The sequence below is a fragment of the Balaenoptera physalus genome (genome assembly GCF_965194825.1).
Source record: "Balaenoptera physalus genome assembly, chromosome: 15".
Lineage (NCBI taxonomy): Eukaryota > Metazoa > Chordata > Mammalia > Artiodactyla > Balaenopteridae > Balaenoptera > Balaenoptera physalus.
This window is the reverse complement of record NC_138894.1, coordinates 38929537-38953155: the sequence shown is the minus strand read 5'-3', so window position 1 is coordinate 38953155 and position 23619 is coordinate 38929537. Positions and strand designations below refer to the sequence as shown.

Here is a 23619-nt window from a genome sequence, read left to right as displayed (position 1 = left end):
TCCCTCCCTCCCACCCTCCCCATCCCACCCCTCTAGGTGGTCACAAAGCACCGAGCTGATCTCCCTGTGCTATGCAGCTGCTTCCCACTGGCTATCTATTTTACATTTGGTAGTGTATATCTGTCCGTGACACTCTCTCACCCTGTCACATCTCACCCCACCCCCTCCCCATATCCTCAAGTCCATTCTCTAGTAGGTCTGTGTCTTTATTCCCGTCTGAAGCAGGCATTATTGAGACCCAGAGTCCCAAAGCCACCTCAACACCCAGGAATTCAGAGTTGTTTTGAATAACCAGATCCAACTTCCAAATCAAGGCAAAAATCCCGCTTATCTTGGACCCTCATTTTAGCTACTGCCAGAGACAAAGGTGCCTTGGTCACACCCAGCCTGAGACCCTGAGGCAGACAGCATGCTTACCTTGAGGACACTGACATTCTTTTCTGGTCCCCACTGTGCTGTGGACTGAGAAATATCCCAGCCTTGCCGCCCTCAGCTGTATTATACCCTGTGCCAAAGGGGTAGCAGCCAAAAAAGAAAAAAAGAGAACACATTTTAAGGAGTAGGATATTTAAAGATAGATTTACTTTCTTGATTTCTACACCTGAATTTTAAAATCGCGGAAGGTTGCAATTTGCCATCAAATGTCAGACAGGCAAATGTCTGGCTGGGGAGCTGGCTGTGTCAGCCTCCTGAATTCTCTGCTCAAAACCTGCCCCGTGGGGATTTTAAATGGTGGGCACGGGATGGATGGGCTTTAGCCATCAAACAGCAGGAGTGGTAGAGGCTTTGCATAACTGTAGGAGGGCTTTCTGTATGTAAATCCAGCATCTAATTAACACACCCACCTAGGGTGGTCATCCATCAGCCAGGAATCCCACTTCTCCGCAGCCCCTCCTTCCACAAGAAGCAAGGGCTCCAGGCCCAGCTCTCCCAGGCAACAGCCATTTCCTGGATCCAGTTAAGGAGGCAGAAAGAAACTACAGTACAGAAATCTAAAGGACAGAGGGAAACAGTTTTCAGCCTAGGGGCCCTGCCCTGCAGACACCAGCTCCTTTACTCATGCCTTGACCCTGGGTGGGACGCAGGATGGGCCCGCCTTGCAGGTGAATATTTATCTCTGTATTTAGAGGACTCTGGGGAATTTTTTGAGCAAGTAGGGGACAAGCGATTTGTTCCAAAGCAATGCCGCGCTTGCCCTGTCACTGTGACGTATTGTGGCCCCAAAGAAATACTGTTTGGTCCCTGCGATCACAGCTCCTTTAGGGTCTCCGAGCGCCACCTGGTGATCACTGGGCGCCCCCGCAGCTTCTGTCACCCGATCACCATTCCGTTATCCCAGCCACACCCGGGGTGCGGGAGACAAAAGGCTGAAGGCCCCCTGCCATCGGCCTTCCAAAGGCAGGCCTGGGTCGACTGCAGCATCTGCCGCTGGGCCCGGTGCGTCTGGGGCTCCGGGCACAGGTAGAGGTGGTGGCCAGGTGGGAGGAGCTGCGGGGAGACCTCTGCCCCTCCCCTCCGGAACGTAGATTCCAGAACGGCGGGTGCCTTCAGGGCCTAGAAAAGTGCCTGATGCACAGTGGCTGCTCACCGAGCATTTCTGGAAGGGGGAGGAGGGGAGGCCGTGGTGGGTGAGAGCAGGGAGCGGGGTGGCCCCGGAGTCTGCCGCAGCAGTGGCTGCCCAGGGTGGGCAAATGGCCTCTCCTGGTGACTACATTTCTCTTCTTCCTCCGACTCCCCGCGGGATTTTGCCCATTTAGATCGAGACAGACTGAGGAGGCACTGCCCCTTTGTGGCCTCTGCCGGTCACAGCAGCTCCGAGATTTTCACCTTCTGTAACAATTTCTCCGCTCTGTGCATTTGAGTAACCCTCTGCTTCCTCCCGGTCACGTCGACCTGGGGGTGGGTACAAGAGGGTTACAATAACGGCACAAAATGGCATTTTTCTGGTTCGGCACCGCTTTCGCCCCCCCCCCCAACTCCAAGTTCCAACCAATTAATTCAACAAATCCCTGGGAGCCTGGGCCACGTTGTTACATTCACTATTTTCTCCTGTTAAGGTGACCCTTTCTCCACCCATTGATCTCCCACTCTTCCCAACACTCTCAGCGCCAGTATAGGCCCTGCCAGAGGCCACCTTACTCAAAGTTGTCCTTTCCCTCTGACCATCAACAGCTGTCTTCAGAACAAGTTGGTGCTGTCTTCAGCTGCTCTCTTTCCTTAGGGACCTTGTGCAAATAGTCCCGTCACTATTATTCCACTGCCCTCCCCCAAGGTTCTCAAATTAGACTCTCAAAACTAAAACCCCTGGTGTATTTGCACAGTGCCTTTTTTTTTTTTTTTGTCATTTTAAACCAACAGTTCCCTCAGATTATCATTTTTCACAGAGAAAGTGTTAATTAGTTATAAAAGAAAAAAGCAGAGAATGAGGACATATGGATCCCAGCCCTGGTGGTCACCAACCAGCTCTGTGAACCTGGAGTTCTCTTTGTGCTTCATGGTTCCCCCGTTAAAATAACAAGTATTGAGTACAGAAGCCTGGAAGGGTAGGAGGTGTGGTGTTCATAGAGGAGAGGGGAACAGGGCATCCGGAGGAGAAGAAACTTGAGAAGGAGACAGTGGAGCCAAGGGTGAGAGAGTGAGCGTTATGGTGTCATCCAAGCCCCACCCACTCCAGGAACTGAGCCCTGTGGTGCCTCAAGGGTCTGCACCTTTGGGGTGACCAGGCGTGGCCCAAGGAGAGGGCACCACAGGTGTGGCAGACATCCAACCCAGACCTGGCAGAAGACCCTATGAGTGGACTTTCCCAAACACCTGAACAAAACTTCTGAGGACTTTCAGAAATGCCTGTGTTGCCGCTGTGGAGAACAGTATGGAGATTCCTTAAAAAACTAAAAATAGAGCTACCATATGACCCTGCAATCCCACTCCTGGGCATATCCAGAGAAAAACATGGTCCAAAGGGATACATGCACCCCATTGTTCATTGCAGCACTGTTTACAATAGCCAAGACATGGACGTGACCTAAATGTCCATCAACAGAGGAATGGATAAAGAAGATGTGGTACATGTATACAGTGGAATATTACTCAGCCATTAAAAAGAATGAAATAATGCCATTTGCAGCAACATGGATGGTCCTAGTGATTGTCATACTGAGTGAAGTATGTCAGACAGAGAAAGAGAAATATCGTATGATATCCCTCATATGCGGAATCTGAAAAGAAATGATACAAATGAACTTATTTACAAAATAGAAACAGACTCACAGACTTAGAGAATGAACTTATGGTTACCGGGGGAAAGCATGGGGTGAAAGGACAGTTGGGGAGTTTGGGATCAACATGTACACACCGCTGTATTTAAAATGGATAACCAACAAGGACCTACTGTATAGCACAGGGAACTCTGCTCAATGTTATGTGGCAGCCTGGATGGGCGGGGAGTTTGGGGAAGAATGGATACACGTATATGTATGACTGAGTCCCTTTGCTGTGCACCTGAAACCTGTTAATCAGCTATACTCCAATATAAAATAAAAAGTTAAAAAAAAAAAGAAATGCCTGTGTCATTTGGGGGTAGCAGGGGACACCAGGGTCCTGTAGTTGTGAGGGGCACTGAAGTTGGTGTAATGAAGCTAGTGCATGGACCCAAGGTTGGCTGGTCCTGGGGATACCCAGGGGACATAATCAGGGTTCATCTGGATCACTGGAATCCTGGTGCCATGCATACGTACATCACGCACTTTGGTACCCTTGGAATCGAACCAGTTTATTTACTAGGGTACCACTGGAAGGGGCATCAGCCCAGAAGTCTGGTGCTCACGGCTGGCTTTGGAGACCCCAGAGGGCCATGATGAGGCAACCACTGAAGAGACCCCCATAGGCTACTCTGGACAGGTCTGGAGATGTGTCCAGATGTTCAGGAGGGGGGGAAATGCAAACAGCTTTACCTGAGCTTTTGGACATTCCTGATCACTTCATGATCCTGGGGAAAGGATGCCGGAAAGCACTGTTTAAGTTCCTTATCTCATTCCTTAAGTTTTTAGAAGGACTGGGGAATTCCCTGGCGGTCCAGTGGTTAGGACTCCACGCTCTCACTGCCGAGGGCCCAGGTTCAATCCCTGGTTGGGGAATTAAAATCCCACAAGCCACGAGGCACAGCCAAAAAAAAAAAAAAAGTTTCTAGAAGAACTGAGTCCACCTAGAGCAAACAATGTCAGATGTGCCAGAAACTGGGACCCTCTGAAGATATGGGCATGTAAGCTGGATCCAGTGATTCCTGAGGCCAGACTACCCCTGCCTTTCCAGTTACATGAACCAATAAATCCCCTTTTGTGCTTCAGTTCAAGAGAGTAGGTTTTTTTCCTTACTAATAACCAAATGAGTCCTGTCACAATACAGGAGCTTGTTAAGACTTCACAAATAATTGTATGTGGGCTACCATCTGGGGCAATGGCAATATGAAGCGTGGTCAGTTGGGAGACCTGCAGTGCTCTTAAGAGAGACGGAGAAGTTAGGGAGGCGGAGTAAGTGTTTTGTCAGGCACGTGAACTGAATTAAAATGGAAGCAGAGGCTGGTCCAATAGACTTTAGATCTGTGAAAAGCCTGTATTACATTGTCATATTGCAGGTTAAACTCTCTTCCAATTATTAGACACCTATCACCCTTGCACTTCAAGATATCAGTACTTAACACTTAATTTTGAAGTGGTACAGGATGCCTGAAAACAGCCTCGCGAAATAATAAAATTCTACTCAAGTCCAGATGGCTTGAACTAGCTACACACAAAGAGAAGAGGCCCCTGTGGATTGAGGATTATTAAATACGAAGTATGTTTGTCAGGAAAATCCTTTGTTTATATAAACAGTAGAAGTACCACCATGGTAACCCTGCTTGGTTTGCAGCCCATAAAAGCCTCCCAGCCAAATTCCCGCCTCCTTTTTCACTGCTAGTCTACATTTTTTAAAAACATCTCCAGCCAAAATTCCATGATCTGCCTGCTTGGTTTCCAGGCTCAGAAAATATCATTTAAAAAGTGGAGGGGAACCAGTTGAAACCACGGCCAAAGCTTCTAAATGAAAGCTCATTTCTGTCTCTTTCTCTCTCTCTCTCTCTCTCTCTCTCTCTCTTTCTCTCTCTCTCTCTCACACACACACACAAAGACACATTTTGTTTGCCAACTACAGTATGCTTTTCCTTTTTTAATGTAACCCAAGTTTCCTTGGGCCCCACAAGCCTGCAGGGCCAATGAAATAATATTAACATATGGGCAGCTGTAACCCACCTTCGCTCTGGGTTTTTCTCCCACCTGTTCACAGAGCATCTTAGGGGGTGTAATTAGACGTGCCCTTGAACAAATCCACTGCGAGACAGACGTAGTGCAGCCTATCCCTCGGGGGTGTCCACAGGGTCCCCATCACCTCTGCACTCTCCCTGGAAGTCAGGGCACCCTCTGGTATGTGGTGAAGCTGCAGAGAAGCCCTCATGTCCCTTGGTTTCTGTTCAGTTAATAAGCATCAAACCAGGCTGCTGTACACACTGTCTAATTGTCTTATTGACATTTGTAGCAGAAGATGCCCCTGCCATCCAAAGAACCCAGCCACATATCCAAAGGCCAGTCCAAGTGGTGGCACCTGGCCCGTCTCAGTGTACCTTCCCCTCCAGCGGCTGAGGTCAAAGGGTTAGTCTAATCTGCAGGAGGCTGCTCAGGCCCTCAGCCAAATAGGCATCTGGGGGGCCCCACCCACCCGTTCAGACATGTCCAAATATGTCTGATCCACTTACACCCAAGCAGGGATCTCTGGTCCCTCCAACAAGAGAGACCTTTAGAGAATGCAGCCGTCACAGCCACCCTCTCTGTCTGCTCACCCGAGGCTGATGGTCCGGGCCCAACCACTGGGGGAAAGGATTGCTCTACTCCAGGAGAAAAGTAAATTGACATCAGATTATTTTCCAGTAGCATTTCCCACCTCTTACCATTTGCCACATTGGATTCCACATTCCAGTTTTCAAAAGGACAGGGGCATTGATAATAGAAAAGAAAAGTGAAATTAACTGGAATCAAGGACTTTATTATCTTCAAGTGTATAAAGCATGAGATTTATGATTGAGAATCGTTTGGCTTTTACCTGAAATATTCTCCTTGAGATACCAGGAAACCAGACCTGCAGAGATACAGTGAGGTTAGAATACATAGAGTTAAGGTTATTTATTAAGTTTGGTCAAATTTTGGATTCCCCTTTTTTTAAAAAATCCCGGCTTGCTATAGTTGTGCTTACTTTTTAAAGTTCTTAATTTAATAGAGAATAAGTAACACCGTCTCTCTCTATTACCTACTTCCCATTCACATTTCTGGTAAGTTTCCCCTTCCATATGCTACATATATTACATATGTTACATACATTACAGGATTAAAAGTCCCTTTATAGACATTTTCTCAGGTAATAAGTGTTTAAGGGCTTCATGACCCCAATTCACTATGTTTTTTCAATCTCAACTCAGGCTTCAATTCACACATTTCCAACTCAGCCCAGGGTATGTGGGAGCCCAAAACGACTTTTAGAGAAGGACAAATTGGCTTATCTTAGTGTGTTTCCGTCTAAGCATCACACCAAGAAAATAATGCCTCTGCTTAGCTCTGCACCAACTGGGGAGCAAGAAAAGAGAAGCAAAATAACTTTTTGCATAAATGAGGCCTTTTACATCATTACTTTCTTCAAAGTGTTGCAAATATTTGAACAACTATATTAATAATTTGATATCAATTCCAAGGGGGGGAATGGTTCCCCACACCACCAAGCAATTAATTCAATTCTGACACTATCTACCTGGAGATAGCATCAGATTCCACAGGATAAGGGCTCATTCGCACAAGACTGCCCTCCACTTTAGATGCCAATCACAAACCCAGGTTGTTACCTGTGCTTCTGGCTAGCTATAAATCAGAGCTTCCCATGACCACCCCCACCCCCGCCTTGGGTTCAATTCATTTGGTAGAGCGGCTCACAGAACTCAGGAAACCTGGTTACTCACCAGATTATTGGTTTATTACAAAGGATATTAAATAATATGAATGAACAGCCAGATAGAAGAGATGCATGAGGCAACATATGGGGAAGGGGCATGGAACTTCCATGCTCCCCCAGCACCTCCATGTGTTCACCAACCCGGAAGCTCTAAACACCGTCCTTCTGGAGTTTTCTGGAAGCTTCCTCATATAAGCACGGTTGATTAAATCATTGGCCATTGTTGACTGGTTCAACCTGCAGTCCTTCTCCGCTCCCTGGAAATCAGGGGATGGGACTAAAAGTTCTAACCCTCTAATCGCGTGGTTGGTTCCCCTGGCAACGAGCTCCCATCCTTAGGTGACCTAGGAGCTTTCCAAAAGTCACCTAATTAACACAATAAGAGCATCTTATGATGCTCATCACTCAGGAAATTCCAAGGGTTTTAGGAGCTCTGTGCCAGAAACTAGACAAAGACCAAATATACATTTATTATAAATCACAATACCACAATATACAAGGTACTTTTTCTCTTATTATTTCACTCAGAATCAGATCTGCAGGAGCACACAGTGCTCCCTCCCATACCATGGTCTAAAGAATAGACTTAAGTAGTTTGGCCCATGAATATAAAGAGGTAAATGGTTACTGAACATTTCAACGAATGTTTTCCTCCAGGGAGACAGAGAGCCATGGCTCACACACACACTCTTGCCTGAGGCTGTACAGAGGACGCAATGAAGCTATGAGATCTAAAGGTGATGTTTCTCGAAGTGTGGCTCTTGGCCACCTGTACCCAGATTATCTTTGGTGATTGTTAGAAATGCAGATTCCTGGGCTGCAACTCCACTCACTGAATCACAGTCTCTGCTGTTGACCTGAGAATCTGCACTTTTTAATAGGCTTCTCAGGCACACTAAAATTTGAGAGCTACTTCCCCAAGGCCTAAAAGGAGACATGTCTCTAAGGGAGACATGGTAGTCTCTCTTTGTAAAATTTTATGGGGAAACAATGATGACCAGATACCAATCGGGTCCTTTAGGAGTTAGTGCTGTGCACATTTAAGCCCCAAATTCACATCACTTGATGGCAAAAATCTCAAACCATGAATGTAGAAAGCATTTCTGGACGGGTAGAGTCTTAGGCACCTCACGGAAATAAATGCAAAACCTCTCTGAAGGAAGGCACCTTCAACCTAGGCTTCAAAGAATTCCCAAAAGTAATTCTCTGAGGAACTCACAGTCAAAATGAACAAAACACACAAAGAAATAAGTCACTAGGAGTGAATGTCAGCAGAAACAACAGACCACCCTGATACTGGAAATAGCAGGCATAGAATTAAAAATAACTCTGCATATCATGTTTAAAAAAGTAAAAGACAAGGTTGAAAAAAGCTTCAAGGAAGAGAAAATAGTCACCAAAGCTGAAAAATAACCAAAAAGCACACACACACACACACACACACACAAATATATATATGTATAGTTATGTTAAATATACAAATATATTTATATTAAATATTATATAAATATATTATAGGAAATATGTATTTCTATATTTATATAGATAGATAAAATCATTGAAATTTAAAAAGTCAGTGGATTGACTGTCATCAAGCACAAAGGAACTTTCTGGGGAGATAAAAATATTCTACAACTGGAATGTGATGATGGTTGCACAACTCTATAAATTTTCAAAAACTTTTCGAATTCTACAGTGAAAATGGATAAAGCTTATAGTATATAAAGTATTCCTTAATAAAGTTCTTAAAAAAAAAAAAACTCAAAGAATTGCTTTCAGAACAAATTAGACACAGCTAAGAGTAAACTAGTGAACCAGAAGACAGATTAGAAGAAATCATCTGTAATGATTCACAGAGAGATAAAAAGATGAAAAATACACCTGAGAGGTTAAGAGACATGGAGGATAGGGTGAGATTGTCTAACACATGTCTAATCAGGGTACCAGAGGGAAATGAGACGCTAAATGGAGAAGGGAAGATATTCAAAGAGTTACTAGATGAGACTTTTCCAATTCAAAATCCATGAAGTCAAGCTCAGTGAATCCCAAATAGGGTAAATAAAAAGAAATCCACACTTGGAAACAACAGAGCAAACCTGCAGACCACCAAAACCGAGGAGGAGATCCTAAAAAGCACCATAGAGAAATAACAGATTCCCTTTAAGAACAATAGACTATCTCCTCAGCCACAATGGAAGCAAAGAGATTATATGCTGAAAGAAATAACTACCTACCTGGAATTCTATGCCCAGAAAAATAAGACATATTCAGACAAGTAAAATCAAAGAGAATGTGCCTCTAGCAGTCCATCACCAAAGGAAACCCAAAGGAAGGAATCCCAGACACAGGCATGATAAGCAAGAATGTATAAAGATAAATGTGCATAAATCTAAATGAACAATGACCATATAAAAGAATAATAATTTCTTATGAGGTTAAATAGTATAATTTAAATATATGTTAATAATAACATATGAGTAAGGAGTGGGGAAACAAATTAAAATTTCCTAAGGTCCTTCCACAGTCTGGGAGGAGGATAACATAGATTAACTTCAGATTTTGATATGTTATATATGAATATTGTGATTTCTACTGTAACCCCTAAAAGGACAGAAACAGAGTATAATATCCAAACAAATAGAAGTGAAAAAAATGGGATGATAAAAAAATATTTAATCCAAAGAGGAGCCTAAAAAGGAGAGAAAAAGAAACACAGGACTGGCAGGTCAAAGAGAAGGAACAAAATAAAACTCTAGGTATAAACTTATATGAACATAAATTACATTTTAAATATAAATTGCTCTATTTAAAAGACAAATATTTTCAAATTGGATTTTTAAAAATCTAATTTTTTCCTGTTTACAATAGTTTATATCTAAAACATAAGGATCCAAAAAGGTTGAAAATAAAAAGATGAAAAATATATATCATGCAAATATTAACCAGAAGAAAATTGGTGTGACTGTATTACTGACAAACTGAATCATTTTTTTATATAAATTTATTTATTTTTTTATTTTTGGCTCTGTTGGGTCTTCGTTGTTGCACTCCGGCTTTCTCTAGTTGTGGCAAGCGGGGGCTACTCTTCGTTGCAGTGCACAGTCTTCTCATTACGGTGGCTTCTCTTGTTGCGGAGCATGGGCTCTAGGCACACGGGCTTCAGTAGTTGTGGCACGCGGGCTCAGTAGTTGTGGCTCGCGGGCTCTAGAGCGCAGGCTCAGTATTTGTGGCACACGGGCTTAGTTGCTCCGCGGCATGTGGGATCTTCCTGGACCAGGGCTCGAACCCGTGTCCCCTGCACTGGCAGGTGGATTCTTAACCACTGCACCACCAGGGAAGTCCCCAAACTGAATCTTAAAGTAAAAATTATGACTAGAGGATAAAGAGGGTTCTTTTATAAGAAAAAAAAATTTAATTCATCAATAACAATTTGAAGTACATATACACCTAAATACAGTATCAAACTATCTAAAGCAAATATATGAGAAGAAATATATAAAGCAGTAATATGAGAAGAAATGAGATAATGCCACTGTCATAGTGGATCTCTCTCAGTTATTGACAGAACAAGCAAACAAAACAATCAATGCGGATATATAAGATTTGAACAACACAAATGACATACAACCTAATGGATAGATATAGAACACTATACCCAGCAACAGCATGATAATCATATTAAAGACAAGTACACATAGAACACTTGAAAAAATTGACCATATTCCAGACTGAAAGCAAGCATCCAAAAGATTAAAATAATTCAGAGCATGTTCTCTGACCATGTTAGATATCAGTGACAAAAAGATAACTAGAATCATGTCTGAAAATTAAGAAACGCTTCTAAGTAAGACATGAATCAAAGAAGAACTCAAAATGGAAATTCAAAAATATCAATATTTTGAACGGATATGCCAAATATTACAAACTACAACATAAAGCAATTTGTAGAAGGAAATTTACAGCCTATAAATGACCAAATTGAGTTTATCTTGGGAAGGTAATGTAACCTGCTTCATTAGCAGATTAAAGGAAGAAAATAATATGATCATCTCAATAGAAGCAGAAAAAGCTTTTGTTATACCTAAGCAGCCGTATGGTATTATTTTAAAAATTCTTAGCAAACCAAAATTAGAGGAAAACAACTTCCTTAACCTGATAAAGGATGTCTACAAAAATCTACAGCAAATATAAAACAATGGTAAAATGTTGAAAGTCTTCAAAACATTGAAAATTGAGGTAAGGAACAGAACAAGGAAGTTCCTATTACCATTTGTATTCAAATTGTACTGGATGTCCTAGGCAACACAGTAAGGCAACTTTTTAAGATGTGTAAGGATTAGAAAGGAAGAAACAAACCTGTTATTATTCACAGGCAACATGATTGTGTACAAAGAAAAATCCATGAGAATTAACGTGAGTTTAGCAAAGCTGCAGCGAAAAAAAAAGTCAACATACTAAATCTCATCGTATTCTCTATACCAGCAACAAAGAGCTAGAAAATGAAATTTTTAAAAAGATACCATTTATAAGAAAAACAAAAACTATCAAATACCTAGGGATAAATATAACAAAAGATGTGCAGTTTCTCTGAATTCGTTTCCTTGTGGCTGCTTAACAAATTACTACAAACTTGGTGACTTAAAACAATAGAGATATATTCTCTCACAGTTCTGGAGGCCAAAAGTCTGAAATCAGTATCACTGAGCAGAAATCAAGGTGTTGGTAGGGCCACTCTCCCTCTGGAGAATTTGGGGAAAGTCCTTTTCTTGCCTCTTCCGGCTTGTGGTGGCTGCTGGCATTCCTTGGTTTGTGGCCACATCACTCCAATCTCTGTGTCTGTGGTCAAACTGCCTTCACATCTTCTTCTGTGCTAAATCTCCATCTGCCTCCTAATGATACATACACGTAGGCCCCACTTGAATAATCCAGGATAATCTCCCCATCTCAAACTCCTTAATTTAATCACATCTGCAAAGATCCTCTTACTATATAAGGCAACATATATAGGTTGCCTTATATGGTAAGGCCTATCAGGTCCTTATATGGACCTGATATCTGTGGGGGTCACCATTCAGCCTACTACAGCCTCTATGGATTAAAATTACAGAAATTGAGTCATTAATGAAGACTTAAGTAGAGACATGTGCTCAAACCACGTACATAGACTGGAAGACTCAATGCCATGAAACTGTCAATTTTCCCCATATTCATTTATGAAATTAATGCAATCCCAATAAAAATGTCAACAGTTGTGTTTGCACAACTTGACAAGTTGTTTCTAAAATTTCTATATAAGTACATGAAAAAGGAAAAGAATAACCAAGTCGTTCGAGAAGAAAAACAGTGAGAGGAGAGTTGCCCTATCAGATATCAAGACTTTTTATGAAGCTACATAATGGAAACAATGTTGAATTGGTACAGAGACAAATAGCCCATGGAAACAGATCCACACATGTGAACACTTGATATAAGCGGTGGCATTGCAGGGAAATTGGGAAAGGGTGAGTGTTTTGGTAAATAGTGCAGGGAATTATGGCATCCACATAAAAATAATTTAAAATGAATCCTATCCCACACCAAACTCAGAATTAATTCCAGGTGAACTAAAAACCTAAGGATTTTTTTTTTTTTTAAACAGAAAGCCTTATTTCTTTTTCTTTTTTTTTTATTTTTGGCTGTGTTGGGTCGTCGTTTCTGTGCCAGGGCTTTCTCTAGTTGCGGCAAGTGGGGGCCACTCTTCATGGCGGTGCGCGGGCCTCTCACTATCGCGGCCTCTCCCGTTGCAGAGCACAGGCTCCAGACGCGCAGGCTCAGTAGTTGTGGCTCACGGACCTAGCTGCTCCACGGCATGTGGGATCTTCCCAGACCAGGGCTCGAACCCGTGTCCCCTGCATTGGCAGGCAGATTCTCAACCACTGCACCACCAGGGAAGCCCAAATCTAAGGATTTTTAATCCAAGGATGAAAACAAAGCTTATAAGGGTTTTAGAAGACAATATAGGAGAATTTACTTATGACCTTATGAATCCAACAATTCACATAAAAACACAAACCATAAAGGGAAAAAAAATGATAAATTTGACTATGTTAAAGTCAAGAATTTCTATGATACCAAAAAGAAAATGAAAAGAGAAATCACAAATGAGAGAAGGCAATTGCAATACACATAACAAAGAACTAGAATCCAGGATATATAAAGAGCTCCTATAAATTAAAGAGTAAACAACAGATCATCCAGTTTTCAAAAACTGATTTTGAAAAGACTTGATCAGACACTTTACAAAAAGGAAAAAAAAGAAAGTGGTCAATAAGCATAAAAAAAGACACTCAACTCATTAGTAATCAAGGAAGCACAAGGTAAAACCAAAATGAGATACAAAGGTACATCCACCATTTAGCAAAAACTAAAAAGCCTTACAATACCGGTTGAATTAAAACTTTTATTATTACATGATAAACACTCTTTTTGTCTATGGATGCTTTTTTTCTAACTTTAATTTTATTGTAGGTGGATGGACCTAGAGTCTGTCATAGAGTGAAATAAGAAAGAGAAAAATACCGTTATGCTAACGCATATATATGGAATCTAAAAAAATAGTACTGATGAACTTAGTGGCAGGGCAGGAATAAAGACGCAGACGTAGAGAACAGACTTGAGGACATGGCAGGGAGGGGAAGCTGAGACGAAGTGAGAGAGTAGCACTGACATACATACACTACCAAATGTAAAATAGATAGCTAGTGGGAGGCAGCTGCATCACACGGGGAGATCAGCTCGATTCTTTGTGACGATCTAGAGGGTGGGATAGGGAGGGTGGGAGGGAGGCTCAAGAGGGAGGGGATATGGGGATATATGTATACGTATAGTTGATTCACTTTGTTATACAGCAGAAACTAACACAACATTGTAAAGCAATTATACTCCAATAAAGATGTAAAAAAAAAATTTATTGTGGTAAAATATATATAACAAAGTTCAGCATTTTAACCATTTTTAAGTGTATAATTCAGTGGTATTAATTACATTCAAAATGCTGTGAAATCACCATCACTGTCTATTTTCAAAATTTTTTATCACCCCAAATGGAAACTCTCTACCCATTAAGCAATAACTACCCATTCATCCTTCCCCCAGACCCTGTTAACCTCTAATCTAATACTTTGTCTCTATGAGTTTGCCTAGATATTTCATAAGCAGAATCATATAATATTTGTCCTTCTGTGTCTAACTATTTCACTTACCATGTTTTCAAGGTTCACCCATGTTTTGGAATGTATCAACACTTCAATCCTTTTTTATGGCCGAATAATATTCCACTGTATGTATTTGTCACATTCTGTTTATCCATTCACCTGTTAATGGACACCTAGGTTGTTTCTACCCTTTGGCTATTGTGAAAAATGCTGCTATAAACATTGGTATACAAGTCTTTGTTTGAGTCCCTGTTTTCAGTTCTATTGAGTATATATATAGCCAGGAATGGAATTGCTGAATCATATGGTAGTTCTATGTTTAACTTTTTGAGGAACTGCCATCTTGTTTTCCATAGCAGCTGCACAATTTTCAACTAACGTTTTTTATTTAAAATCTATCTTATATTATTATAGCTCCCTCAATTTTCCATGAATTAGGATTTGCCTAGTGAACATTTTCACATTCAGCTTTCCTGTGTCCGTTTTAAATGTCTCCTACATTGTTTATTACCAATGTATTTGGATATATTTCCCAAATTCTATTTTTTTCCTATCACTTTGGAAACTATATCTTATATCATAAAAATGTTAACATGCATATATTTAACTTAACGAAATCCAAAGTTATTATCTTTACCCTCCTCTCACATAATAAAAAGGGACTTACTATGTTTTAACTATGCTCCCCCACTCCCAAGTTATATTATTGTCTAGCATTTTAATTTATCATGGATTGTTCTATAGCTTCTCAAATTTAAAAAATTATTATTACTGTTTTGGTCAGTGCTTTAGATTTACCCTCATTTCAGTGTTTCTTCGCTCACCATTCATTTATGTTGCATCTCAAATCTTTCTGGGATCATTTTCCCCTCACCTTAGCGTTTATCTTTGAGAGATCCTTTAGTGAGAGCCCCAGTTTTTGTTGATTAGGCAATATATTTTTCCATCTTCCTTTTTTTTTAATTAATTAATTTATTTTTGGCTGTGCTGGGTCTTTGTTGCTGCGCATGGGCTTTTTCTCTAGTTGCAGCAAGCGGGGGCTACTCTTCATTGCAGTGCACAGGCTTCTCATTGCGGTGGCTTCTGCTGTTGCGGAGCACAGGCTCTAGGCACAGGGGCTTCAGTAGTTGTGACACGCAGGCTCAGTAGTTGTGGCTCATGGGCTCTAGAGCGCAGGCTCAGCAGTTGTGGCTCGCGGGCTCTAGGGAGCAGGCTCTGTAGTTGTACCACACGGGCTTAGTTGCTCCACGGCATGTGGGATGTTCCCGGACCAGGGCTCCAACCCGTGTCCCCTGCACAATTATATATATATATATATATATATATATATATATATATATATATATATATACACACACACACATTTATGTAATTAATCAACTTTTCCCTTTTCTCCTTCCAATTATTCTACTTAAGACTACATAAGACTTTCATAACAAGGGGGATTGTTTTTAAGGAAGAGGAATAAACATCACACAGAGATGGATAGAGAAATTCATGAAATGTATCTCCTTTTCTTGGGAAGGCGAGTGCATCTTTGTTTCAACAGGGATAGTTGCTGTGTATCAGGCAGAATCATGGTATTCTTTTTGTTCTTCTTTGGAAATTTAAACACGAATACAAGGGTAAGTATAGATGCTGTGTATTCCAAAGGGCGAACTGTGATGGACAACGTCTGTTCAATATTCTGTACTATCCTCACCCTTCTAAATTCTCCCTTCTACTGGATACTTGTACACAGAGATCCAATTAGATTTCACCAATGAGAGCCATTTGTGCACAATTTGGAAGGGAAAAGAGAAATAGAAATAATATTCTCTAGTGGCAACTGCAAACAGACTAATGGGCATCAGATAGCTAATGTGGGACTCACCAATATCTTCCCAGCATCTTCCTGAGAGTCATCCACCCAGATGTTTTGGACAGCTGAGATCACCGACAGTAGCTCGCTGCAATTCCTACACTGGCAGATTTCACAGTGCCCTCCCTGATCTGCATTTCCCAGAATTAACGGCTGTGTAAACCCAATTCTCCATATTAAATCCTTTCCTACTGGAAATGCCAGTAGTGATTTATGATTTCTTGACCAAACTCTAACTCAGCAAGTAAAGGCACTGAAAAGAAAAAATAAGGGGGAAAAAATGCTACTTAGACTGTAACTTAGGTCAGCAAGTATTTTATTAAGCAACTGCTATGGCAAAGTCATGTGCTCAGGCACACAGAGATATATGTTGTTTACACTGAGTTCATTTGTCCGTGGGTCCTTTTTCATATGATCTGTGTACCTGGTGTAGTACCCAGCACACTGGACAGCACAAGGTAAGACTGACAAGAAAAGCAAGACTTGGCTGTTAAATTTTTGTGAAGAGAATATGTATTTAAATAATGATTCAATTTTGAGGCATCCTATTTGAGCACAAGTGAAGCCATTATAGATTCTTTAATTTTAAAAATAATAACATTAAAAATCAGCCCTATCTTCTGATAGGGTGATTGTCAACATTCTCAGAGCTGCCCTTACTTCATTTCAGCATATTAAGCCCAAAGGAGTCGAGAACCATTAACTTAAGAACATCACACTTTGGGAAGGTCAAATTGAAGAGACCAATGTGTCTGTAAGGCAGCTAACTTTTCTCTATCTTGGGGAATCTCAGTCACTTCCCTTCATTCCTGTGTTCTGTCACAGGAACAACCAGGAATTTGCAAATAAATTGATATAAACCTGTCTCTGCTAAGAAAACAACTCAAAGTACTTAAGTTACTAATGTTGTGTCAGTAAAGTGAATTTTGCGCTCAGAGGCCAGTATATTCTTCCACTTCACTTAAAGCACAGAAAAAGACTACCTATATGAAGAAGTTTTAAAATTAATTTTTTGTTTCTTTCAAAGAAAGAAATGCTTTGAACTTCAGTAACACATGATTCCAAGTTAATAACCAAGAACATAAGACAGAAATCCTACGAAGATCTCCCACAGTTCCTAGGTTTCTCCATAGCAGCAGTAAAAGTGAATTAAGAATAAAATCAATATTGGGTTTATAATTTTATTCAAAGGACAAATACAAAACAGAAAGCAAGAGATAAAATTCAAAGCAAATGTGCTCAATATTTCAAAACAACTCTACGTACAAAGTAAATAGGAAAAAACAACAACCTAAAGCCCCCGTAAATCACTTTGGCTAGATACATTCAAGTCTAACAGAAAGAAACTTGAATTTAATGCAATTTCGATTACCTAGAAACTGAAAGTCTTTATCGTCTCAGACTATTTTCCATCCCAGTTAGGGGCATTATTTGAAGACAAAGCTTTCTAACGAGTCCATCTCACATTGAACTTGCCATAGTAAAACATCCTTGACTGATGCCACACTGGCTTTTCTTAATGCCAACAACAGTGTCATCTGAAAGGGGCTGTTGGCAGAAACAAACTGTAGTGATCCTGACACATCTAGACCTTTGCACCCTGGCTATTGCACGACAATCTAAAACTAACGGATATCAACCTTTGGGTCTCACAAATTAAGAATATATTAGTTAAGAACAAATGATCATTTGCCTTTTAGGTATAGTGCATCTAGAACTCTCAGTGAGTATTTACCTATATTACAGGCTTTGGGAATTCTGGCCATTTTCCTTCTAAGACCTCACCATATTTATCTCCATTTCAAAGCATACAGAGCTAAGTGATGGAGGCAAAAATTAACCTCTAAAGATCCCCTGGGTGTGCAATAGCTGTGAGTTCCACAATGTACCTTATTCGCATTGTTGGAAATAATGCAATCAGTCGCTAAACTGCAGAAATTAAGAGCATATGAAAACATGCCAATTGCTTTCATCCTAACAGGCATAAAGTCTTTTTAATTTTATATAAACATATACAAAGGCAGATTGATAAATAAATGGGAAGGAAATAACTATAATTCTATCCAGAGAGCACTTCTCCAATTGTTTACAAGCTCCATTTTTTATTCCATATTTTCAATTACACATCCATACTCCATATCAAAAATTTTTTGAAATATGAAAAAGGAAATATGGCTACATAACAGCATTCTCTATAAGAAAATACATGTGTGAACCTTGGCGTTTTGAGTCAGTGAATCATGTTAATATGAAGTTCACAAATATGTCTTTTCAACCTTGGAGATAATCTCTTGTGTACATGCTAACCAAAAAGAGAATAATAAATTTATCTTATTACATATATACTTCCTGGGAAGGGGGTCAGCTGGTTAAATGACCTATAACCTGGCAGCTTTTCTGTATATTATTACAAGATTACTTTTTATCTCCAGGATGCTTGTTAAACTAATAAAGCTTCTACATCATTTTTTAAAATTAGATAGAACAATTTAACCTCAGATTAATGGGAGAAACTTAAGGACTTCTTTCCTTCATCCAAAATATTAAAGAACTTATTGTTCCTCAAATCCACTTCGATGATAAGTGGCCTCTTAATTTTTAGGGAGATTATTTCTTGGCCTTTAATACGCACTCGGTAAATACTTACTGAGAGTGAACTGAAGGGAATTTAAAGAAAACCTTTCACTAGGAGTAAAGCTAAATTTTATGTAAAAAAATGTGGCCTGTGGAAAAAATGATCCATGCTGGTGCGGATCTGGGCTTTGCTGCAGAGCAACACAGAGTGAAAGAGAGATGAGAGATTGGGCTCAATTCTACGGGAAGGCAACACAGCACATCTATTCATTCAAACCACCCTGGCATAACTCTGTCTCCTGCAAAACACAGCAAGTGCTGTAAGCACTAGGGATAGAGATCTCAGCTTGCTGTTTATAAAAGGATCCTGTAAAAGGACTCTTTGTTCAATAATTAAGAGATTGCCAGATACTACAGAAACTTTAGATTTGGAGTATATGCTGTACTTGCTATTCACCCATCTTAAATGTCCTTCTTTTGCTACTATCAATTCACTTAAACAAAGTTGTTGAACACTGCATATACCCTGTAAATTTGCTAGAAACAACATAGTGTCACAAAAAGTTCTAAAAGACTTGAGAAAGTATAATATTTACAGAGTATAACATCAGAAAAAGTAGAGCCTTTGTTTTATCTAATAATCCTTTTTAAAATAATTGGGAAGTTGGAGTGAAGACGTGACTTTTAAATATATTTATGTAATATTTCTTCTTTTTAAAAGCAACAGTAATGAATAAACTTTTAGCATCAAAAATGTTTACCAACAACTAAAGTAAACATTGGCTACATTCTTAGTACAATACAATCTTTAACACAATGACAAACATGTATACACTTCAAATATTGGCAAATTGCTTCAAAATGCAATTCTCAGCAAGTTTTTGGTAACTTATTCACAGTTCAGAATTATAGTCACTGGACTCAGAAGACAAGAGGAAGAAATGACCGACTGGCTCAGTAAACTAAACATTCATCTTGAAGAACAGAAAACTGAAACAAAGGCAGGATGATTCTAAAATTTCTAGCTCACAAGAAATATAATTTAAACAAATACTGAAAGTTTTATTTAAGCAAAAAATAAAAATTAACTGCAGAACAGTTTTAAAAAGCTAACAGGATCACTTCTATATTCATTCTGAAAACTAGTATAGTAAGAAAGGTAATTTGAGAATTTCCTAAAAAGTTCTCATTAGCCATTATTTATGCCATATTCCATAACATTGATATCAAGCTATTACAGACTCACAAGTTAATATGGCATAACTTTACAGTCTTGCTAGTTAACTATGATTTTTATTTTAACCCTGGATACTACTGGTTCAAAGCTAATATTACCATTCCTACTGGTTATCATGTCACAGATCTAAAGATACAGTTAAATTCATCAAGCTAGGGAAATACTGATAGATTAACAATCTTTAAATATTGTGGGGAAAAAATGATTTAATTGTTAAAACTTTTAAACCTGAGGCTCTAACACTAAAAACAAAGAAAGTAATCTGAAATATGTTTTCGCAGGTAAAACACTACCTGGTATTCTGATATACAACATCTACTAAATATGTGGATATAAGACTTCTTTATCTTTCTTTACCATTCCCTTCAATTTCTTTGGCCTTCACAAATTCAATGTGAGCTCTAAATTCTTTTTAAACATTTTCAATGACATTGTGCTTTTTAGAAAAATCACTTAAATAGTAGCATACAATAGGTAATTAACATTAGTCGTTCCCTTTTATTGCTATAGTATATATCCTAATTAAAAAAAAGAGAGGAAACTGACCCCAAAGGACTTAAAATATGTTTGTTAAAGCAAACATTTCAGCTGGTTTTCCTTCTTTGAAGAGTTATAGAAATGTGTCAAAGGAATACTACCAAGGAGCTAAAAAGGGGTTCTTTTCCTCTCATCCTCATAATTAACTCAGGTCAAGAGACCTGTATTCAAAAGGATAAGACAATGTCACCTCGGAAACAATATCCTAAGAACCTAAGACAGAAAATCTTTATTAGCGCTCTAACAGCCCCATCTGCACATCACGCTGTGTCAGTTCCCTTTTAGTTGTGATGTTTGATTGTTTTCACCTTTGCATCTAATGACTGCTGTTCCTTAGAGTACCACAGACACATGGATCTATAGCGTGTGATAACAGCTTACTCTACAAAACACACTTCACCTCTTAGGAACATGATATGCACCAAAACTTGGACCATGATTTAAGTGAACAAATCCACTCACAACATTTAACAGCTCAACTTCATTTTTCCACTCTCTCACCCTGTGCCTTCCAATGATCCTAGTCTCCACGAGTGATGAGTCCATCTGGGGACAAGTGGACTTTGCCTTAAACAGGATGTATTTTTCAGTTTCTACCACAGTGACTTTCCCATAATAGGGTGTTGACAGAGTTATAACAAACTAAAAACAGTTAACATTAATTTTCCTCCTACCATCTATTCCTATGGCATAGGTGATTTAAAAAGACAGAAAAGCTGACTGATGCCAAAGTTACAATCAAGTACTTGGCCATGTGTTAGATGCTAACATGACCTCTGGCCTACAAAGGGCTCATGACCTGCGGTAAGGAACTCTAAGTTATACATGAGTGAATTTAAATTTTAAATGTACTACAAGAAAGAATTTTTTACAGAAAGGACTCCTTTTGTAGAATATCTTTCTTGAAAAATCGGATTTTCTTATCCTGTATTATACTGGTTTTAACTGAGCATCCACACTTATTAGCAGTTTGCCTCATTACATTATTTTTTGTGTTCATAATTCATAAAAGCATCTAAAAATCACTACATTAAACAGGGTAGGGAGCAAGAAGAAGGGGTAGGGAATGGAAGCCACGTTTGTTTGGAAAATACCACATTTTTTTCCTCACTATTGGTTTTTGAGATTTGGTTTAGAACTTACCCTAGCCTGAAGTGTATATGTGTGTGTTTGAGAGCTAGAGAAAGATAGACAGACACACCAAACACGCACACACAGAGAGGGAGAGGAAACAGAGACTGAAAATTAATGATTGATTTCACATATCAGTTTCACTTGGAAAGCTAACTCGAACTTTGGAAATGCTACAAATCCATATAAATCATGTGCATAAAATGCTAATATAACGTAAGAATGACACTACACACATACTAAAACTAGCAGGCCTACACAGAATAATATTAGAAACAATTAAAATAGATAAATATAGCTATAGTAGCTATATAAATGTGAACAGTAATCCTATTTCATTTTAAAAACAGGTTTCTAGTCTTAATCTACGAGTCCTTCTGAATTACCTCAAAATATGCCAATTCTTTCTCTAACCCTAACACAAGGCAGAATTCTATGCTTCTCTTCCAATAGCTACTAGAAAATCGTAACCTCATCAAGAAGTTCAAACACAGAAAAAGGAAAAGACTGAGCTTACTTAATTATACTAAATATCTTACCTTCACAATTTAAAAGTGAAAACTTTTGAAAGAGAAGGACTTAACAAAAACATAAACACACTGTCCTGTAACAGCCAAAGTGTGGCCAAAAAAGCTCCGTGAAGAAATTATTACAACTTTTTGGGTGTCAAGCTAATATTCTACTTTAAATTTTTTAATCTAAATTGTAAGTTTCCATTTCTGACACTAGCTAGCTGAAGGCACCTCAGTATCACTTTATTTATATCTTCTTCATTCCTAAATATTTTTCAGGGGTAGAACAGAATATACAGAGAGAAAAATACCTAGAAAGTAATACTAAATTTTATATAATCCTTCACTAATATCAGTGTAAAGCATATAGCTTTTTCTAATTCTAGCCCATCATATATATTTAGAGTCAAATGATCAGTCAAAAGACTTGTAAATCTTCCAAACAACTGCAAGGAGCTTCCAAATTGGCACAAAGGTACTACTAGTTTGATGCAACAAGGCAGTGAGAGAAGTTAAAATTAACTGCAGGTAATTCTTCTCTGGGACAAAGTTGAAGAGAATTCTGAATATATTGGTATTAATTTGAGACATTTGATAGCAACTCTGTGTGGTGATTTCAAAGAATAAGATAAAATGTCATTCAGCACTAATTAAAAAAAAAAAACAAACTACAGATATGAGGAAATTAAAAACCACTTTCAGGAGATGAAAAAACAAGGAGTAGGATATACAACATGTACATATCCCACTTCAAACTTAAAATCATATCGTCAGTTGTACAAAGCAGCTCAAATTTAAAGTTTGTGCTATGAAATTGTGCAAGTATTTTCTATCAAGGGCTGGAGAACACCAACGCACTACTATACTATTTATCTTCCTAAGTTACCTTGACATACAGATAACAGGCAGTAAGTTTGAGAGACTAAGGTTAACAACTTAGACAGAAATCCCACAAAGAAAAGTTTTCAGTTTTTTAAGTTTTACAGTTTGATTTAAAAACAAAATAACAAACAAATTTAAAAATAAATCACACCATCTTCTCTTTATAACTGAATTAAATGTCCAAGTACATTACTGCTGGCTTTAAATATTCCAATTAAATGCACTACTCTTTCATTGGCCGCCTCTCAGATTGAAGTGGAGGGCCCGGAAATCCAACACTCAGCATCCTTTAATGAAAATGAGAGCTAAATCTCTTTCTGACACCAATACCAATATAGATTCCATTATTCAAACTCCCTCACAAATTACTGGGAAAATATGAGGTAATTTCACAAAAATCACAAATTGAATGGAATAATTATAACTGTTATATAAATAAGGATTTACTAGAAAAGGCTTAGGGGGTGATATTTTAAACCAAGGTTTTAAATACAAAAGGTGTCTTGTGTTGCTTAATTGCCCAGTTTCAGATGTTCCTTATTCTACGGTTACAGATTTGGCTAGATTCCGTGGGAAATCAACCTGCAAAAAAAAAAACCCAGCAATTTTTGAGAGATTATACAGATATTGGGGGGGGGGGATGGCTATAAGCAAATTATTTTTGCT

General features: G+C 39.1%; 1 protein-coding gene across 3 annotated transcripts in view; it reads right to left on the bottom strand.

Moving 5' to 3' along the window:
• Window positions 1-3326: 3326 nt before the first annotated feature.
• GFPT1 (glutamine--fructose-6-phosphate transaminase 1) overlaps window positions 3327-23619 on the bottom strand; it is an 81996-nt gene continuing 61703 nt past the window's right edge. For 2 of the 3 annotated variants that reach the window (XM_082426011.1, XM_082426010.1), the window contains one exon: window positions 17248-23535. In XM_082426011.1, the coding sequence (XP_082282137.1) occupies window positions 23491-23535 (45 nt within the window). In that variant the 3' untranslated portion in view covers window positions 17248-23490. Of the gene's footprint in view, window positions 15512-17247; window positions 23536-23619 lie in introns of those variants that run through there. The other variant, XM_082426009.1, reaches the window with a different exon arrangement.